At 40.7% G+C, this 22,229-nt stretch overlaps 1 protein-coding gene across 2 annotated transcripts in view; it reads left to right on the top strand.

Moving 5' to 3' along the window:
- Positions 1-22,229, top strand: part of LOC127632054 (kin of IRRE-like protein 1) — a 57,848-nt gene that overhangs the window by 23,895 nt on the left and 11,724 nt on the right. For both annotated transcript variants that reach the window (XM_052110524.1, XM_052110525.1), the window contains exons 2-9: positions 12,639-12,791; positions 14,129-14,278; positions 16,480-16,637; positions 18,289-18,439; positions 18,815-18,920; positions 19,167-19,315; positions 20,035-20,162; positions 21,478-21,604. In XM_052110524.1, coding sequence (XP_051966484.1) covers positions 12,639-12,791; positions 14,129-14,278; positions 16,480-16,637; positions 18,289-18,439; positions 18,815-18,920; positions 19,167-19,315; positions 20,035-20,162; positions 21,478-21,604 — 1,122 coding nt within the window. The remainder of the gene's footprint in view (positions 1-12,638; positions 12,792-14,128; positions 14,279-16,479; positions 16,638-18,288; positions 18,440-18,814; positions 18,921-19,166; positions 19,316-20,034; positions 20,163-21,477; positions 21,605-22,229) is intronic.

Raw genomic sequence — 22,229 nt, forward strand, 5'->3', positions numbered from 1 at the left:
AGCCCCCGGGAGACTCTCTTCAAAGCTCAATGTCCATTCCTCTTTCTCAGATGCTCAGCTAATAATGCCACAGCCAAAGCATAGAGATCTATATCTCTGGATATCGTAAAGCAAGTCCTCTTATGTTTAAGCTGGGTCTTGTGCTCTAGGGGCTTGGAGGTTTACAGGGGCACGCCACTTTTTTAAAGGCCACAATAAACTTATCCAATCACAAAATAACAGTCAGCATGGTACATACTGGTGTGCAGGTGCACAACGATGGGGGGTAATCTTAGCAAAAGAAAGAAGGAAAAGAAAAGAGGTGAGATACAGAAAGCTAACCAAAAACATGGAGAGGCCAGAGTGGCACTGTAAAGTGCACAGGGCTCCTAGGGGAGAAATAGATCAGGCATGCATTCTGGCAGTGCAGCGATTAATATCGGCGGAGGAAAAAAGGTCAAACTTGACTGGAAAACGCTACAGTATATCATTGTTACTGGCACTGCCCACATTTCATACATCATGCCATGCTGTGCTGCCTCAACTCTCCCGTCGCTAGTTTCGCAGTCACAGCCCACGCCAAGTATTATCAAAAATTTATAGAGTGTCCTAGTTAAGTGGGGGGGATGAATTGGGGAAGGGAGATTTGCCACTACTGTGCTTAAGGGTTACAACTTGCTGCCTTGTTACATGATGGCACCAAGCTGTGAAAACAAATGTGGGAATGTCATGAACTTTAAAGGGATAGATAACCCAAAAATGAAAATTCTGTCGTCATTTACTCGCCTTAATGTTGTTCCAAACCTGTATGACTTTCTTTAATCTGTGTACACCCTCGAAAGCAGACTAGATTAAGACTAAGTCACAAGCATGGCCTTAAAAAAATCTATTATGTTGTCATTTACTCGCCTTAATGACGTTCCAAACTCACTTTCTTTCATAGAAAACAAAAGGAGATGCAAAGCAGATGTTAGCCTCAGACACCATTCAATTTCATTGCATCTTTCATCCATATATATCCATATATATATATATATATATATATATATATATATATATATATATATATATATATATATACATACACACACACACACAGGTGAAACTCGAAAAATTAGAATATCGTGCAAAAGTTCATTAATTTCAGTAATTCAACTTAAAAGGTGAAACTAATATATTATATAGACTCACTACAAGCAAAGTAAGATATTTCAAGCCTTTATTTGATATAATTTTGATGATTATGGCTTACAGCTTATGAAAACCCCAAATTCAGAATCTCAGAAAATTAGAATATTACATAAAATCAATAAAAAAAAAGGATTTTAAATACAGAAATGTCGGCCCTCTGAAAAGTATAATCATGCATATGTACTCAGTACTTGGTTTGGGCCCCTTTTGCATTAATTACTGCCTCAATGCGGCGTGGCATGGATGCTATCAGCCTGTGGCACTGCTGAGGTGTTATGGAAGACCAAGATGCTTCAATAGCGGCCTTCAGCTCTTCTGCATTGTTTGGTCTCATGTCTCTCATCTTTCTCTTGGCAATGCCCCATAGATTCTCTATGGGGTTCAGGTCAGGCGAGTTTGCTGGCCAATCAAGCACAGTAATACCATGGTCATTGAACCAGGTTTTGGTACTTTTGGCAGTGTGGGCAGGTGCCAAGTCCTGCAGGAAAATGAAGTCAGCATCTCCATAAAGCTTGTCTGCTGAAGGAAGCATGAAGTGCTCTAAAATGTCCCGGTAGACGGCTGCGTTGACTCTGGACTTAATAAAGCACAGTGGACCAACACCAGCCGATGACATGGCTCCCCAAACCAACACAGACTGTGGAAACTTCACACTGGACTTCAAGCATCTTGGATTGTGTGCCTCTCCATTCTTCCTCCAGACTCTGGGACCTTGGTTTCCAAATGAGATGCAAAATTTGCTCTCATCAGAAAAGAGGACTTTGGACCACTGAGCAACAGACCAGTTCTTTTTTTCTTTAGCCCAGGTAAGACGTTTGACATTTGAAGCCCATGTCCAGGACCCGTCTGTGTGTGGTGGCTCTTGATGCAGTAACTCCAGCCTCAGTCCACTCCTTGTGAAGCTCCCCACACATCTGAATGGCCTTTTCCTGACAATCCTCTCCAGGCTACGGTCATCCCTGCTGCTTGTGCACCTTTTTCTTCCACACTTTTCCCTTCCACTTAACTTTCTATTAATGTGCTTTGATACAGCACTTTGAGAACATCCAACTTCTTTTGCAATTACCTTTTGAGGCTTTCCCTCCTTGTGGAGGGTGTCAATGATGGTTTTCTGCACAACTGTCAGGTCAGCAGTCTTCCCCATGATTGTGAATTCAACTGAACCAGACTGAGAGACCATTTAAAGGCTCAGGAACCCTTTGCAGGTGTTTAGCTGATTAGAGTGTGACACTTTGAGCCTACAATACTGAACCTTTTCACAATATTCTAATTTTCTGAGATTCTGAATTTGGGGTTTTCATAAGCTGTAAGCCATAATCATCAAAATTATATCAAATAAAGGCTTGAAATATCTTACTTTGCTTGTAATGAGTCTATATAATATATTAGTTTCACCTTTCAAGTTGAATTACTGAAATTAATGAACTTTTGCACGATATTCAAATTTTTCGAGTTTCACGCTTGTGTGTGTGTGTGTGTGTGTATATATATATATATATATATATATATATATATATATATATATATATATATATATATAAACATTCCCTAACATTCTACCTAACATCTAATTTTGTTCTTCATAGGTAAAAGCAAATCACCCAAGTTTGAGTAAATGATGATAGAATTTACATTATTAACGCCATGCTTGTTGACTCAGTCTTTATCTGGTTCGGTTTTGTGGGTATCGCATTGCTGGCAGAGGTGAGGACGAGACTGAAAAAACATTAGCATTTCACCACCTAACCACTATCATGAAACTTGTTTGGAAAGCAAACAATTGTCCTCGGCAAAAATTCCTCACACGAGGAGTCCAACAACACTCACTTCCATTCCTGCACTCCTCCTGCTCATCCTCATCCTTCCCTTTCTCTTGTTCAGAGTGCTTGCTTAATAATTAATTGATTTATCAGTTCTCTCATTAATCATTCATTCATTAATCAGGGCCAAATTTTTCCAGAGGAAGTGGTTCAATCCGTAGACAAAAAAAATATCCTGACTTCACATTTTAGCCTAATTACACTTCTTTGCTAATCACCACCAAAGAAATTGAGTTTCAGGAAATTAGTTTTTTTTTTCTCCTTCCATCTTTTTCACATTCCTTCCCTCATCTTCTTTTGCACTAAGCAGGGCAGGATGTATTGAGGTCAGCAGGTAAAGACTTTTCTTATTTTTGTCCTCCATTCGACACATTTATTTATTTGTGCTCTGAAGGGTTTTGTCATCAGCCATCTTACAAGAACACTTAGAGGCTAATCCGAAGGCCAGGAAAGATTGGTCTTTAATTAAACAACCTAACCCAACCCCCATTACCTTTACTTGGAAAAAGGAAGGAAACACAAACTGTGGTGACTGAGGAAACCACAGACATCAATTAATCACTGTGGGTTTGAAGGCCGTCCGTGAACATGGGTCAGCTCTTTCACTGGCGAAGAGGCTGCTCATTGTTTTAAATGATGCCACCCTCCCTGGAGAGATGAAGGAGCTGTTTATTTTATGATACAGTGGTATGTGAAGGGGATAGAAGTCCCTGCCACTGAGGTGGGCGAACCGAAGAAAGCATAACAGGGGAAACTAAAGGGAAATACTAACAAAAAAAAGTGAAATCTCTTTTGAATCAAACAAACTGGTGGTCTACAAAAACATCACTCGGACACATCCTGAATATGTCTCTCTTTCGAGGAGAAAGGAAATAGAAGATAAATAAGAGAGAGGCTCAATAGAACTGCCAGTGACACATTAAGCCGAGCTTTAAAATAGCACACACATTGAACACATTTAACCAGGTATTCATTGAACCCATCTCTCTTTATTGTTCAAACACACATACTCCCAGTACACACACACAGAGACTTGAAAATGCCACTGCCAACTGAGGTTTAAGCTATTTTCCCTTTTTCCTCTGTTGTAAGCCTGCATTTAGACCAATAAAGAGCATGGCCCTCTTTGCTGTAATGAGATGCATACATTTACAACACATCCTCATTAAAAAATAATAATAGTAATAATAAAGACAGAATGAGAGAAAAAAGTATTAATTATGGAACGCACTTCCTCCTATCACTGAGAGCCACAGGGGCCTCCACTGGGCTCAATTAGGAAGTGTAGGCCACAAATCCCCAGACTAAATTAATTGACACCCCAGGGCATTGAGCCTTGCATCGCAATTGCTCAGTGTAAGTGCTGGATTTCTTTGTTTTTATTTAATTTGCCTTTTGAAAGTGAGTGTAGGGCAGAGGGATCAACAAAAGAACGTTTAAACGCATTCTTCTCATTGTCTTTATGGATTTTTAATCATCTTGCCGTATTTACAGTGTAGCTTTTTTGTCCACAGCCAGAGGAATGAGAGCGAGAGTGCATATAAAAGCCTTGTTTATTTATTAATTTGTCTTTATTTTTATTTATTTATTTTTTCAGCACCTCACGGTGAATGAAGCCCATCGGAGGCAGACTGCTTGTGGATGTATTCATCAGTGTGAGGCTGTTGGTGCATACACCAACCCACATATTTATTCAAAAGAGAAATGCTAATGATTTAAAAGCATAGTGGATCTTAGATCATACTGTGTGAGGAACACCATGCAAAGAGCAGAGAGAGAGAAAGCAACAAAAAAAAGTGAGAGATAAAGCGAGAGAATTCAACGGGGGATAGAAAGTAGATGAAGTAGACAGAGGGAGAGAGATATGGGAGTGCAGCAGCAATAACCATCTACAGAAAATACCAGGAGACCAGCAGGAATGAAATGACAAGACTGGCTCAATCAACATCTTGTCAAGACAGTTGGCTGATGTGTAAAGACAATCTCATCCTCCCTCTCTTCCTTCCCTCTCTTTTCCCCCCCACCAACCTCTTTGTGTTCCTAGTGGAGAGCTTTCCATCTGCGAATAGAGGAGTTCTCAGACTCTGAAGTGGGAAAGTGAGAATGGGAGCGCTGGAATAATGACAATCGGAAAAGTTCTGACGCTCACCAGAGAAGTGTTGCAGCAGAGAGTAGTGCGTGACAGACACATCCTCTACAGCATGCAAAGGACCTGAACCACACACACACACACACACACACACACACACACACACACACACACACACACACACACACCACGACTACTGTTCTCATCTCTGATTTTTCTAGCACAGTCTTGTCACAATCTGTTAATGTGGTCATACTACTGGTGTTGTCATGCCAAGATTGACACTAGATTTGTACACATTTTGAAGAATATGTGAATGGTGCCTTCCAGTGCAAAAGTCAATTTAATGATGCTAGGGTGCTGTGGGTGTTTAGCAGGGTGATGCTATGGGGTTTCTAGGTTGTTCTGGGTGTTTTTTAGGTGGTTGCTTATTGTCATAAGAGCCTACCACCAAGTTTCTATGATAAGCTGTTCCCTAGATATTCCCCCCATGCTTCAAATGAGCAATAGTAATATTGATGTTTGCCTTATAGCAACTATGGTGGGATTACAGTCCAAAGGAGTACAAACATGATTATACATTTCTTTCATTGCTACACGAAAGCAAATGTTTTTGCTGTTTCTCCTTCTCCACCCCAGCTGCAAGCTCTTGTGTCCCATTCTCTGTTTCTCTCGATCTGCCATTGCAGACCCCCCGTCATCCTTGACTCGCTCTCTCTGTTGACAGGCTGACTTGAACCCCTGCAATTTTCATGCCGATAAAAAGGACATAGAGAGGGAGGGAGTGAGTGAGGGACAGGGTGTCTGGAATGCAGCGAGAGGAGCAGAAACAGGCATGGAGAAGGCAAATCAACAATTTGTCACACCTTATGTAACTGTGAAAAGGGGACTGCTCAGCAATAATGCCAGGGATCAGGACGGGTTGACGGGAGAAAAGAGAGAGGGGGGGTTTAGCAAAGGGATTGAAGGGGCTGGGAGAAGAGAGAGAAGGACAGAGGAAGGTGTGATGGATATATGAGCTGTATGGTAGTCCTGAAAAGGGTCTTGCACCGTGCCAGGAGCCTCACAATAGACAGCAGACTGAATAAGAGGCTAGAAGGATTAAAACCCTGCAAACGGCTCTTAAAAAGCTGTTAGGCTGCAATTTAGACACAAAACAACACTGAAACCGAGAAAGGAAGGGGGGAGAAAGAGATGACTAGAATGGGAGGTAGGAGATAAAGTGCAGGAGATGAGAACGGGGAAGGAACAGGGACTGCAAGCGAGAGGGAGAATGGAGAAGAAAGGAATGAACCAGTGGCCCTTGGCAGTTTGTTTGGACATAATGAAAAGGAGACAGCTTTGTTTACAAGGTTCGCTGTAGACTTTTCAAAATGGATCATAGAGAAATGACTTTTGTATAACATATCTTCACATGTGCTTCAACTACATTACACACACAGACACACAAATACACACTCTCACCCTCCACAATGAGAGTGAAACAATAGAGCCTTCCCACCACCAAACAAAAGAATAATTCCATGGTGCAGAATAGAGCTCAGCTCTTTCCAGCTCTGGTTTAGTGGCCTTATCTGAAACAGGCACAATGGATCACTTTTAGCCAGCCCTGTTTATTTCCAGCAAGTTACTTTTTCACACTAGTTTTTTTTTCTGTCTTTCCACACTGCACTCATCCACCCCTTCACCCATCTTTCTCTTTATGTCCTCTATCACTTTTCTAGACACGCCTTGAGGACAATGCTCAAGGTGCTGTCTTTACTTAATAGGGGAGAAGGCTATAAAAAGTATTAATTGAACTGGTCAGTTATTATTTTTTAATCTTACTTGACAGGTGGTTGGAGAGGAGGATTTTTTAAAATAAGAGGACTTGGTGATGTCACCTAAAAAGGAAAGTTGTTTTAGCATTGGATATTTTGTTTGACATTCAGCAAACTTTTTTCTTAGGAGTAACATGCACAGATTCAGTTTTTACAACAATACCAGGAACTTACTTAAATAAAGTAAATAGTGTCAGTTTTAATTTCATTCTAAGTTTGTTGTATCTCACAATGTAAAGCATATACAATGCTTTCAGCCATTTCACCCCATGGCTTTAATTGGTTGCCCTCTGAAGCTAAGCAGGGTTGAGCCTGGTCAGTACTTAATGGGAGACCTCCAGGGGAAAACTAAGGTTGCTGCTGGTCTGTGTGGGTTCCTAATGCCCCAGCATAGTGATGAGGGCACTACCCTGTAAAAAGCACTGTCCTTTGAATGAGATGTTAAATTGAGGTCCTGGTAAACGTGGAGTTGGGGAGGTGGAGGGATGCTGGAAACAGCTGAGAAAGAAGAGAGGTATACAGCAACTTATATCATCTGGCTGTTAACTGAAAGATTAGAAGGACTCTCTCCTCCCGAAATGACGTTTAGGAAATTCAATTGGCTGTATCATTCTACGCTCTCCTCTCCACCAATAGCTGGTGTATGCTGAGTGTTCTGGGACACTATGGCTACCATAGCAACATCCAGGTGAATGCTTCACACTGAGGTAGTTGAGGAAACCCCCCCGTTCACTATGTAAAGCGCTTTAAGTGTAGTTTCAGAAAAGAAGTATATAAATGTAACGTTCTTTTAAAACACATGGGATTTGTTGTTTTTAAATTATGTTTACAAGAAAATTATTAGATTGCCCCTTTAGAATTGTAGATTTTAGCATGCTTTTGAATCTACTCTGGCAGCCAAAAGTTTGGAATAATGTACAGATTTTGCTCTTATGGAACGAAATTGCCACTTTTATTCTCCAAAGTGGCATTCAACTGATTACAATGTATAGTCAAGACATTAACAACATGAAAATTTACTATTACAATATTAAACAAATTTCAGAACTTCGTAAACTACTTCAAAGGGTTCTTATCAAAAAATCCTCCATGTGCAGTAATGACAGATTTGCAGATCTTTGGCATTCCAGCTGTCAGTTTGTCCAGATCCTCAGGTGACAGCCCTGAGTTTCACCCACGCTTCCTGTAGCACTTGCCATAGATGTGGCCATAGTCTTGTCTGGCACTTTACAGTCTTTACACTTTAGCTGATCCTACAAAAGCTCAATAACTGTTAAGATCCTCAACACTCTTTTCCAATGATCTGTTGTCCAATGTCTGTGTTTCTTTGCCCACTCTAACCTTTTCTTTTTGTTTTTCTGTTTCAAAAGTGGCTATTTCTTTGCAATTCTTCCCATAAGGCCTGCACCCCTGAGTCTTTTCTTTACCATTGTACATGAAACTGGTTTTGAGTGGGTAGAATTCAGTGAAGCTGTCAGCTGAGGACATGTGAGCTGCCAGTGTATGCGAGTGGCGTTATCCTTCCTCAACTCCTTCAATGTTCATAATCAGAGTTGTCAGAACAAGCAGTGAAGAGGTTGAGGGAGGGCTAAATATGGCTTGACATTGGACAACATTTCTGATTTATATGCAACTGTACCAGTGGCAAAACCAAGTGCCACACACACACAACATACACTTTCCCAAACACCATCAAAACTCCCCGCTGTCCCTAGCGAGGGTAGACCAGAGAGGGACCATTGCTAGCATCTGTTCGTCCGTTTGTCCCAGTGAGGCAAAGTGCATGGCTCTCTCCTCAGACACATCCTGGGCTCTAAAAACAGCCTGGAGAAACTAGGGGCGAGTGAGAGGAAAAGGCAAAGCTCTTTAATATGTCATGCTCAAGTCAGGCCCAGCTGCAGCTGCACTTAACATGTGACAAAAAAAGACAAAGTCACTGTGTCAAAGTAGCAACTAAATGTGAGCTGCAATCCCCACAGCACGCCTGTCCTATTTACGCCACCACACGAACACACACTCCTCTGTGCTTCCATCCAGGGCCGTGAAATGATATTCCATTTTGAAAAATCCGGATTAAAGTGTATCAGGCCAAGTGTGTTGTGACCTTGTTACTAGGGGAAGGGGGAATGCATAAACACACAGGCGCACACAGATGCCACACACTGCGGAGCAAATCACAACGTAGGTTTTAGATACAGCTTTCTCTGTCTTATCTTATACACCTCTTTATTTGTTTCGGTACCTTGTAATGACATCGCACAAGCCAGACACTGCCATTTTAATACCAAGCCCTATGTCTGACCTGCTTGATATGAGAATACGTTTACTATCCTGTTTGAACACTTTTTATCAAAATGTATTCATATTCCGTTACCATTTATGAACTTTCGCTCATGTTAAGTCAGTTCTTGTTCTTTCTTTGAAGACAAACTAAGCTTTGAAAACCTCAAAAGGTTCAACTTATTTAGATTTTTTCTCCCACTGTTGAACCTCTACATCTCAACACCTCCTCTTTTTATTCATCTTTCTTTCCTTCTTTCATCCCTCTCTTCTCTGTCAGGAATGAGCTCATGTAATTAAGCCACTAACATGCCGTTAAAGAATTGGCTAATTCAACAAGGAGGAATTATTCCAATTTGAAATGACTCATTAACCAGACGTGATATTTTGTTGAGCTTCTCTCGGAGCGAGATATGAAGAGCGTTGAATCACTCCCATGGTGTGAACTCATTTTGCTGCATATGTGGGTTTGTGTGTATGTATGTCTATATGCATTTCAAGGGTAATAAAGATGTGTTTGATTTTTGCTCATACAGCCTGCTACGTGCACTCATACGAGTGCAGAACTTGTAAACGGGCCCGAAAGCATGCTATGAATGTCTCATGTGTGTAAGCTAGAGTGATTAAAGACATGCACACAGGCACAACTCAGTGTGGGGCCTAAATAGGAACTATTGAATGTACAAAAGCCCATTTATCATCGGCTCATCCTGATGAATTATCACCGCTCGTAAACATTTAGATGCTGGGGCAAGATTCTTTAATTGCAGTCGATGTTCATCCAGTACCTGATGCAAAAGGGAGAATCCCACAAGCACAACACAATTACAAAATCTGTAAAAAGACTCAATATCTCATAGAAGTGGAGCTCCAGGGATGGCAGGAGTTTACAAAAAGAATGATTCTATATAAATGTACGGTTAAAGGCTCAGCTCAGAAATACTGGTGCTAATAATAATGTCAAAAAGAGTTTTGTTTTTGACAAGAGTCAAATTTACTCCTTTGATATCCTTTCGCATAAGGCTTCCTTTAAAAATGAAGTGAATGGCACTTATAAATAATTTAACGTTATTTATAAACAAGACACATTGGTCTGTTCAAAAACCAAACCAGATGCTATAGTAAATATTTCTGCCCTAATTTCTTCACATTCACACATTATTTTAAAGCTCTGATTAAACCCACAAACCATTTTTCTCATATTTTCAGTTTGTCGCAAGCCTCTGCTGACTCTAATGTGTTTGCGTTTTCTCTGATATCTCATTTTCTTTTTATAATTCCAATGCAATTTTGTTTTGTGAATATTTGTCCATTGTATTATTACTGTATGTAATCATTTATTTGTCTGTCCAGTAGTCAGGGCAGCAAAAGACAAAGTCTTGAGGCAAATTTTTTGGAAAAGTAGAGGAAGCATACTTCCATTTCATTTCAAGTTCTCTCGCCTTTTCGCAATTTCGTCACCTGCCTTGCTGTCTTCATCCTCAAGAGGAGAAAAGAGAAATGTCGGCACAAGTGGAAGAAAAGAGGAAGTTTAAAAAGACCTGAAATCTGCACTAGCCTTTTGCCTTGGAGGGAGAGAAAGCTTTTTGTTTCTTAGACAGAACACTGGATGAGGTGGGGTGGGGTGGCAAAGGAGGTTAGGGGGTTGGATGGTCTTTGCTGCATGTCTTGATGGAGTGGATAATTGAGTCTTGACCAAACTCTGTCAGCCAAGCTCAGAAGCCCCCATTCAGTTGAAAGAAATGCAGTGGGAATGATGAAGAGAGTGAGTGAGAGAGTGAGAACAACAGAGTGAGAGGAGAAAGAAAATCCCAGGCTCCCCCAGGGGGAGAGGCTACTATTGAAAAGCTTTTAAACTTGCATTTAGCAGGATTGATTGGAAATGAAGAGGCCTATTAAAACCGAGGGACAAGAGGACAATAGCATGTTTCTGGCCACCGTATGTTGCCCTCCTTTCTGGGGCCCCCTACTCTGTCTGTTTAAACACCCCTGGCCCAAAGAGAGAAGTTTCAGAGGGGTTTAGCCATAGGACCTGAATAGGTCCCTCTTTATCCACCACTAGCACCCCATTATCCTATTTAACCACACAGAAAAGAAAAGGGCAAAGAAAGAGAAGGAAAAGAAAAAAAAGAAAAAACTAGTAACAGCCCTCCCTTTCTAAAGCCTCCATTAAATTGTGCTCTTTCTCTCCCTCACTCTCTGAAATCTCCTATGAATGGATTAGTTACTTCTGGCTGGTTGCCATCTTTCTACTTTCAAGAGGGCTCATGATGCACCAGATCCAATCATGAAGCACTTGCACCACAAAAATGTGTGTAAGAAGACTATGTGTATACATGAAGGTGATGATGTTTTCTGAAGTGCATTTGTTCAAGAACGGAGAGCTTCCTATGCAAGTCAGAACAAAACATACAGACCAAAAGTGTTTGCAAAGGCAGTCACGTGGCAGGTGCTTTCTCCTGCACTTTTCTGTCTTTCTCTCTCAGCCTAAAATTTATGGCTCTCATGGGACGCTGAAAGCTGCTTTGATTGTTTAACATACAAGTTTACAAAAACACAGCACCTCCCCCCACCCCGGGAAGTAGTGAGAGATTCTCGGGCCCAACGGGACATTGCTTTTCCTGTCACTTTATGTAGGTTGCCATATGGGCATAGGAAAGAGTTAAATAAGTCATGACCAGCTGACGCCCAGACTTCTTGCCAAGTGCAGAAAACCATACAACAAATTGTTGTATAATGTGTTGTGGCGGCGATTTTTCCCCCTGCCAACCGGAATTAAGCTTTACTTAAAAGACTGTATTGGGTAGACCAAGTTGGTTTAAGATTAGTGCAAATGGGTTGTTCCTAGAGCCCAGTGCATTGGTATTACAGGGAAAATTGTGTTTCATTGTGCAACTCGAAGAGTATTACCAACTGCAGATAGATGGTCAGTGTGAGCTGGAATGGCTCTTGCTGATTCAGCTTTAACATACTATCGTGCTAATGTGTTCTCTGCTTTCCCATCTCTCTCCCTGTGCAAAATCACTGACCTGAAATCTGGACTGGTTAGACCAAAATGGAAGATAGGCTTCAGCATTATAAACAAGAGCTTACAGTACTTTAATGTGGTTTACATCTGCCTATTGGTCCAGAAAGCCCGAAATGCATGCAATGGTAGATTGATAAGAAAATATGTAGATTTGAAGAAAGATGGGTTCAAAATAGGCTTGGATGAGAATAAATGCTATGGCCATGCCTGCAGCTAGAAAGCCGTTAGACAGCCAGGGATAAAGTTTCTAGATAATGTGTATTACCATGAAGCATGATGATGTTTTAAACAATGCTATTGCAGCAGTATGCTGCTTTAATGTTTTGCTTTACAGTTCTTATGCTGTCTGATTTTATAATCCATAATTACATCAGAATATCAAATAGCAACCAAAGCATTAATCTGTTATCACCATTTTGTTTCACTTGCAGTGTCGCAAGCAGCCTATTTCTCCCAGCAGCCCCAGGACCAAGTAGTAGTTGCTGGCCAATCAGTGACCTTGCCCTGTGTGATTGTGGGATATCGAGGCATGGTGCAGTGGACCAAAGATGGCCTCGCGCTGGGCGGAGAACGAGACCTACCAGGTAAGAGTAAAATGCTGTACAAATGTGTGTAGTGAAAACCCTTTTGAGGAACACTTATGCAGTTAGAGGAATAGTGGTCGCTATCCCTCACCTCCAACCTGTATCATAGAAATACCACTTCATAATCCAATCAGTTCCTGATTGATAAAATCAAGTCCCTGCCTACATGTTTTTCTCATTGAACATTCTGTTTTACTTGGGAAAATGTCAGAGATAAACTGCAGAAAATGGGTTGCAAACACAAATTCATGTTGACTTTAAGAGTCATTCTACAGTATTTAATAGTGCTTTTCAACATTGAGTTAGTTTAGAAAATAAATCTGAAAGGAAATTCATTTCCAAGGTTCTTCTAAATGGCACACTGGTTTGTAATTAGCTAGAAACCCAGTTTCCTATATGTCAACCAAATTTAGAGCAAGTAGCAAGACTAATACGATGCCGTTCCCACAGGAGATACACAATGCTTATTGAAGTCCATTTACAGAGGCTAAGTCTTCTCTTATCTTTTTTAAATCTTCTTATACCTTTTTCTTTCCAATTAACAACTGGGAGATAAAAACCATTCATAGATTGGCAGATAAAGGGCAGCATCTCTCTTCTGCAGTGGATGTGTGTTTGAGTAATGTCACTGCCACACTTCTTAGGCAGGTCTATTGAGTGAAGAAACGGGAAGGCAAACAAACACTGCGGCTAATGCAAACTAGCGTTTAATTTGTCTAATCATCTCAGCCGTCTGGTCGGGCTGAGGTGGAGAATCAATCAACTGCTCATGTCATGCGTTGACATTTAAAATAATTTCCCCAGCAGCTTTGAAGGTAGCAGCCTAGACAGTCTCTGTTGAAATGATTGGCTGGCTGTCGTTGTTTGCTCACACTGTTTCCACATAGATCTTGACCAAGGGTTGCACCAAGATGCTTATGCAACACATAGAATAAAGTCTTAAAAACTAGCTGTGATGGAAGGTTGTGCTGTATGTGTGTGTGCTACATTGAACAGCAAAACAAAGGGCTCTTCTTTAATGGGTGCATACCAGCCTTAAAAGATGCTATGAAAGTTGTGACGTGACATTTACCCATGTTTCCACTGATCATGGTATAAATATCGGGTGGGGGGTGGGGGGCTACAGCTGTGGTCTGGATGAAAATGGCTTGCACAGAAAACGTTTTATGACAATTAAAAGAGCAACAATACATTAACAATACATAGCATAGGTAATTATATAATAACTGCAAGATAATATAATATACTCTTTGCCATTTATTTGCCGTTCTAGCACTCTTTTCTATTTCTGTGGAGTGTATTTCTCTAACAGTGTTTTCTGTGTTTGTGTGGACCAGGTTGGGCACGATATTCTCTGATGGGTGACCTACAATCAGGTGAGCACAGCTTGGTGATCGATTCAGCTGAGCTAGGCGATGATGCAGTCTACGAGTGTCAAGCCACGCAGGCTGGGCTACGATCACACAGAGCCAAACTGACTGTGCTGGGTAAGAACTGTGTGTGTGATATGAGTGAGTAGGTATGATTGAGAGAGAAGCCTCTGCAGTATAACTCCTGCAAATGATTATTAAATGTGTGATTGGATGGGGGGTGGTGGGGTTGGGGGGGGGGGTTAAGCATTCCTCATAGTCCCCAATTTCATTAGCAGCATTTAAATTACTGCCAGAAATGTGTAACACTGCAAAAAAAAATTCTCAGCATAAAACACTCTGTAGTGTCATGCCTTCATTATTTATTCTCAATTTTAAATCACGCCACAACAGGACTGTCTTTTTTTTTTTTTTTTCAAACCAAGCCACACTGAGTCGACAGAAGCACTACCACCCCCACCTCACTCTTTCTCGGTAGCCTACAGACACTTAACATGGTGAAGGGCCAAGGAAATGTGATTGCAGCAGTCACAAATGACTTGCGTGAATGGTTAAAAGTCGAAGTCTGCACAGTTAGCACATTCTACAGTGACTCACAGAATTCATCAACTGCAGTGCTGCTTTTACATTAACGCGATGTGATTGATCAACATATTCTTCGGCATTTGTGGGGTGGGGGTGATCACTGGGGATTTCAGCTCAGTGCTACGTTGCTGACACCTGGTGGCCCAAATAGAACACACCTAAGGATTTATTGGATATTTTCTGTAAAACAGAGATTTCTCAAACTAAAGAAGATAATCAATGGCAGAGAAGCGCTAAAAACATGGCTTTTTTTTAAAGAGTAGGTTTCTATGAAAATGAGAAAGATTGATTGTTGCAAGTTGAACAGTAACAAGAAGTCTGTCTCTAATTGGAAAAGCAAAGCTGGCACATCCACACAGACTCACATAAGAAAGTATAGTACAACAATAGCCTTTGTGAACATACCATTGATTGCCGCTGTTTGTTGTACCGTTCAATGAACTCCCAAACTAGAGCGTAGCAAATACGGCATCTCCTGCTTGCAAGCAAAGAGGTGTGTGCACGCACATGCATGTGTGTATGTGCATGTAGGGGCATGTGGGGAAATCAATGCAGCCGGATGAGACCAAACCAATTCAGCAGAGTCAAAGAAGTCAACGGTAGGAGTGCAGACGAGAGAATTCGCATGGAAATTAGAATCACCTCGCTCACGGATTCCATTAAAGCCTCTGACAATTCTGAACAAAAACAGAAATTGACTGGGAGAAAAGAAACAGGGTAGACTGAAGAGAGTGTCTATGTGTGTGTCAGAGAAATATATATATATATATATATATATATATATATACATTTCTTTTTTCATGTATGTGTTCCGCAAGATGTACGTCTTCATCAAATGTGGCAGACATTATTTGCCCAAGTCTTGCGCACAGGCATGCAAACGAATGAACAAATCAGTAATTCAGATGAAATAGGCCTGTGGCACAGTGCCTGTAAATAGACTCATAATGACAAATCTCACCAGTGTTAAAAGGGCATGGAAAGTGTCTTAACCTCTTTTCGGATAGACCCGTTCTCTCTCAATCTCTCAGTCCATTTACCAGCCTGTTCTGTATTGGCCAAATATCAAACAGTTGAAATTAATGCTTCAGGAATGCAGTCAAGAAGGGGTTAGAATATATGTATGTATTAAAAGACAACGGAAAGACACACACGGTGTATACTGAAACAGTATATGCCTCTATTTAATAAAGGCTATGTAGTGTAACAAAGTGCGTTCCATTGCTGGTGCCCTCGGATTTGACCCTAGACATGCAAGGCACATATTGGCCATGGCTATATAGATGATTTCAGGAGCGATTCAAGGATTTCAGCCTTAGGGGGGCTCAGCTTCATAAATGAATGCAAGATGTTGTGTCTCAAAGAGGTTGTGAGTTCAAGTCTTTCTCCACTCATCATTTTTCAATAAACCAAATAAAATCTATTTGTCAGTATGTTTATCAGAAACAGCATCTTATGTGGTTGCACTGTTTGTGATAAAATGACAAAAGATAGCTTACTGCAACTACTGTTTTCAGCAAATGTGAATAGCGATCAAATAATATATATATTTTTTAAGGATGCTCACATCAGAATTTAAGGGGTAATTAAAACAAAAATGAAAATGTAATAATTTATTAACCCTCATGTCCTTCTAAACTCATATTTTGATCTGTAGGACACAAACGAATAGGTTGAATGGTAGCTTCAGTAACCATTCACTGTCATTGCCAATCATTGTATTCTTTTCACAGTGCCACCTTCAGATCCCATAGTGGAGGGGGGGCCAGTGGTCAGATTGAAAGCCCACGCCCCTCACAACCTGACATGCCGGGCATCTGGGGCCAAACCTGCTGCGGAGATTACCTGGTACCGTGATGGAGATATAATGCATGATGCTGTCTACTCAAAGGTAAGAATGTGGGCACATCAGCCAGCTGATGATAGCTTTACTGACAGCCATGAGAGTTTGAAGCCACTATCGCTGATTATATATAAGAGACTCTCTTTTACTCTTACCTGTCCATTACATTAGGTCTTACAGTGCACACCCCAAGTTGCGAAAACTCTCTCTTTCTTTCTCGAATTCAATCTCTGTACGTCATATCCTCATCACCCCACCACAAGCTGCCTCCCTTTGCGCTTTTATTCTCTCATACTCTCTCCGTTGCTCTAATACTCGAGCATAACTGGAGCATGTCAAAGCTCAGACAGGCATAAGCGTTTGATACAGTTTCCGCTGAGAGAGTAAGAGCAAAGGAGGGAGAGAGACTGTGAGAGGTAAAGAGAGAGAAAGAGGAGAGGGAGAAATCAGCCACAACAATGCCGAATAACAATGGGAAGTGCTGTGGAGCGTGAACCGGCTGCAACTGCGAAAGTGTCACATTTGTCATGCCCTCTGACCACGCTAAACGACACTAAATGACACATTTAAGGGGGCAAGAGCCGGCTGTGATTCGAGGGAAGAGAAGCAAAACGCAAGAGATTAGAGAAAGACAGACAAAGGAGAATCTTTTTTAAGAGACAGATATGAAAAGCCAAAGACTAGTCAGTGTACATGCCATTTAACTTTTTTGCGATTGAAACAAGTTTTTTGCTCACTATAATTTTTTGACATGACATACTTTTCACTTCAGAAGCTGAACGATCTACACCAGTTTTTGGTGACGTGACTCGATCTAGCGTAAAAATGCTTTCAACGCATCAGAGGTTAAGTGTGTGACCTGCCATCGATTTTCCCCCCAGGCTCTCCAGGGAACTGTCTTCCCATAATGCCCCTGCACCAGCACAGTGCTGTGTGTCTTTCCCCCTTCTGATGGCTTGTACAGCCCCAACCAAAAACTGTGCCTCATCCTCCATTAAGGCTCTCTCCTAGATGCAACCAGCAGCAATCCATGTAGACTGTACACCTCTCCCCACTTAGGCGTATTGATTTCTTGCGCACAATAAATAGATTCCAAAGATGATGTGCAGCAGGAAGAGATGATAGACGGATCTTTGGGAAACATACCAACAGCAGAACAGTCCTGACAGCATCATAAAACACAGAGGCTCACCTGTCTCACTAAACTGATGGCGGCTTTAATTATCTTCAAAGCTTTGCCTACAGCGCTGGCACAGGCTTGAGCTCAAATGGGATTACGGGCATCATGGGGATTCCTTATTAAATTAGGACTTGCATCAGGAAATATAGGACAATTAGATTAGGATTATCATGTCTATGTGATTTTAACAGTGATAACAAGATGAGAGAAACAGCTGTGTTTTGTATCAGAAGTACACTGATACATCACAGCAAAATAAAATTTAACTGAGGGTAACATTCACGTTTCCAGCCTTGCAGCCATGCCTTTTTTATTTGAATTCAAAGTGCATTGCACATAACAGAAATTGTGGTTATGGATAGTTTTCTTAAGAGCTGCCTTTGTTAGATATTGACACTATTTTCAGAACATTACACTGAAGCATGCCATTTTCAGAGTGCTACATCAATTTGTTCCACCAGCAGTGATACTGTCTCAGTTTTTTAACTGGTTTTACACCATATCAATGTGTCTTTTCAGAGTCTGATGGAGGATGGAAAAAGAGAGACAGCGGTTAGCATGCTCCCTATGGTGCCTGAGGACAGCGATTCTGGACGTACATATACCTGCAGGGTCCTAAACCCTGCTGCCCCTGCGGGTCGCCAGACTTCGGTTACCATCAATGTTCAACGTATGTAGACGTTTTTTTTTTTTTTTTAACACACATGTACATTCTTGTTCTTTTTGGTTGTTATTGTAATAGAATATTTGTGGTAAATTACCACAGAAAAATTATTTCAACACTTACCTCTTTCATTCTAAGTGCATTACTGTCAACACATTTTTGTTTATATGTATGCCTACATATTTTATAATATACGTGTGAATCTGTATATATATCCAGGGAATTTTATGCTAAAAGAACATTTAAATAGACAGGGGAACGAATTTAGAAAATCATTGTGAACAAGATTTGCACACCTGGAGCTTGAAAGTAAAGTCATTGGGAAGGATTTGAAAAGCCTCTATAGCTGCTGTCAATCTAATCCTGCATGTTTCCTTCCAGATCCTCCATCTGTGACTCTGTCTGTTCAGCCGCAGACGGTAATGGAAGGAGCAAAAGTGTTGTTCATCTGCTCTGCCTCTGCCAACCCTGAGATCACAGGTTACAGGTAAACTCGTTTAGTATCACAACAGACTCAATGCATAATCCCAGTTTATCCACTCCATCGGATAAGGCTGGAGCGGAGGGCAAATCCCAAATTGGATTTGAATTATAGATGAAATTATAGATATAATGCTTTGTGCACAGTTGCTTCAGTGGATGTTAATAATAATTGTTATGATAGCAACATCTTTGTAAATAGACACTAAAAAAAATCAGTAAATGAAAGCAAACATTTCCTTGTTCCAAGCAGATGGTCCAAAGGTGGGATTCCGATATCAGAGGCTAATGGTGACAGCCTGGAGGTGACGGTGGACCACTCCTACTTCACAGACCCAGTGTCCTGCGAGGTGTCCAACTCAGTAGGAAGTACTAATGTCAGCACCTTGGTGGACGTACAGTGTAAGTATTTCTTTCATGTTAGCCTTACTGAAGTTCCATTGGTTATCTTGCCTCATCGATATTGACAACTACAATGGGAAAATGCATGTTTTTGGAGTTGTCTAATCTAGTTGTTTCCACTCTTTAATTAAGGAAAGGAAACAAATGAATAGAGAAGACATTAATATGTTGAAAGGGAGCACACAGTGCCTTTAAAATAAGAGGATTAACATTTTGTTTTTGGGGAAATAACGCTATCTTTATACATTGTGAGAAGCTGGTGGTTTATTGATGTAAGTTGCATTGGATGAAATGGATGAAAAGTGTAAATAAATATATGATGTGTGTAACTTCATAATAATTTGTGTTGTTATGCATGTTGGTCTCCATTTGGATGGTGCATTTTTCAAATGAGATACATTTCCATTCAGTTACAGTTTAACAGCAGCCTTTAGGTATAATCAGCATGCAACATTTTGCATGGCACTGCATAATACATTCTCATTTAAAAAGTGGTAAACAATAAAGAGTCAAAAATGATCCTGTTGAAAAATATAAATATATATCTCTCCCACAATTACTCCTTTGAATGCTCTTCATTTCATACAATATTTCCCTTTATTAAGACTGCTAATGAGAACATTGTAATGGGCTTCATGTTTGTTTTGTGCACACCCAAACACGCTCTAACGAAATCTACTAGAACACAATGTCAATTCTTCCATCTCTCTCATTTGCAGTTGGTCCCAGGTTGCTGACAGAACCCAAACCCCAAATGGTGGACACTGGTATGGATGCTACTTTCACTTGCTCATGGACTGGCAACCCTCCCCTCACTCTGGCCTGGACCAAACAAGGCTCCAGTGTGGTATGATGAACTCTCTTTTTCTCTTGTCTAAATATGGCCACCATCAGTTCAACCTCTGCAACAGCATTCCCTTTTGAATCATACTGAGTTTTTATGACATATATTGATTTCTAATACTAGGGTATGAAAGGAGACCTGTATATGACAGATAAAATGATTTTCTGCTCAGAGTTGGCCACTGAATGGGTGGTATTTCTGAGAGTGTTTGTGAGACCATAGCTATCCTGTGCCTGTTTGTGGCGCATTTACAGGAGTGTGGAGATTTGATAAACCGATCGGTGGTCTAACATGAAAGTTTAGCTTCAGTAGATCCGTGAAATGCTTTAGCCTATTCTGCTGTAAGTGTTTCTCTCCTGCTGCTTAATCGGATTTCAGAAATTGCTTGAGAAAGCAAACAAAGAGCAAGAGAGAGCGAGAGAGAGAGACAGAGAGAGAGAGAGAGAGAGAGAGAGAGAGAGAGAGTGAGAGAGAGTGGGAGGCAAAGGCTGAAAAGCCAGAAGGTTGTGATGAGGCAATCCGTTTGCTATGACTACACCCCTTCACCCTGCCAATCCTGAAAATGGGATGATCTAATCCTCAAGTAGCACGTTTACTTCACCGCCACAAGATACAGATTAATTTGCTAATTCGATGAGTGCCGGCAAATGAAAAATTGAGGGGATTGCTAAACGGATTAATCACAGTTTGCCTGCGTTGAGATGGGAGTAAGGGGAGACATGATCAATGGCTTCTAACAAGTGACCGCAGCATCACAAAAAGCACATGTATCTGCTCACACTCTGGAAAATTCTGCACAGCCGTTGTCATAGGTTTAATTAGAGCAGTGCGTTGACTCAGAGGACCCAGGCTGGAGCGTTTTAGACAGTAATTAAGAATGCTGTAGACAAAATTACAGGCGGAGTCAGTGCTTTCCCCTTGGTATTGGTGGCACTGGTCTTTCTACTGCATGAGCCACAACCAACAAAATGGATGACTGGTGCTAATGGTAATGGCCGTCTCAGAGGGCCACAGCTCGATTCATCTGGAACAAATAATGCACGGTGTCTGCACAATCTTCCAATCTTCATCTTGTAGAAATATTGGTGTGCATTAATGATTTTCATCCCACAATCTGCAAGAATGAACAGATTGTGAAAACCATCAATATCACACACAATACTGTCATATTTGGTGTGTGGTAATCTGTATGTATACATTATTGACATGTGGTTAGTGGCTAGATCTCACCTGATGCTTATCTCTGGTAACTTGATGACAAGTGTCTTGGTATAGCAACAGATCTGATCAGGCTATTCTTGTCCATTTTATGTAACAGGTGCTCAGCAATAGCAACACCTTCCAGCTGAAGGCAGTTACACAGGAGGATTCTGGGACATACACCTGCAAAGCCATCGTGCCTCGGATTGGTGTGGCTGAGAGAGATGTAACTCTAACTGTCAACGGTAACTAAATGCTCTCTATTTCCTTAATTAGCATTCTTTCAATCTTGCAATATTATCCATGATAACATGTTATATTACAATATTTAGTGAATCACTTCCTTAAAGGAATGTTCCGGGTTCAATACAAGTTAAGATCATTCGACAGCATTTGTTGCATTACGTTGAGTACCACAAAAAATTATTAAAAAAAAATATTATATTTATATTAATTATTTTATATTCTTTAAAAAAAACGCCAAAATATTTGTTCCAGTAATGCACTTACAATGGAAGTGAATGGGGGCCAATTTTTGAACATTAAAATCGTTTTCATAAATATAGCCCCAAGACTAAAAATATGCATTTTAGTGTGATAAAATCACTTACTAACCTTTTGGCTAAAGTTATAGCCAATTTTATAACTTCGTTACCATGACAATGTAATGTCAACAAACCCTTAAAGCCTAAAATGACTGTAATAATTATAATATAAACAAATTTACACCTCACAAAATACACAAGTTTTGACAGAAGAATTAATGAAAGTGCTTTTATAAAATGTTCTGTGTTTACACCTTCCAAATATTGGCCACATTCGCTTTCATTGTCCCCATTCACTTCCATTGTAAGTGCCTCACTATAACCT

This window comes from Xyrauchen texanus, chromosome 38 (genome assembly GCF_025860055.1).
Source record: "Xyrauchen texanus isolate HMW12.3.18 chromosome 38, RBS_HiC_50CHRs, whole genome shotgun sequence".
In the NCBI taxonomy this organism is placed as follows: Eukaryota; Metazoa; Chordata; class Actinopteri; order Cypriniformes; family Catostomidae; genus Xyrauchen; species Xyrauchen texanus.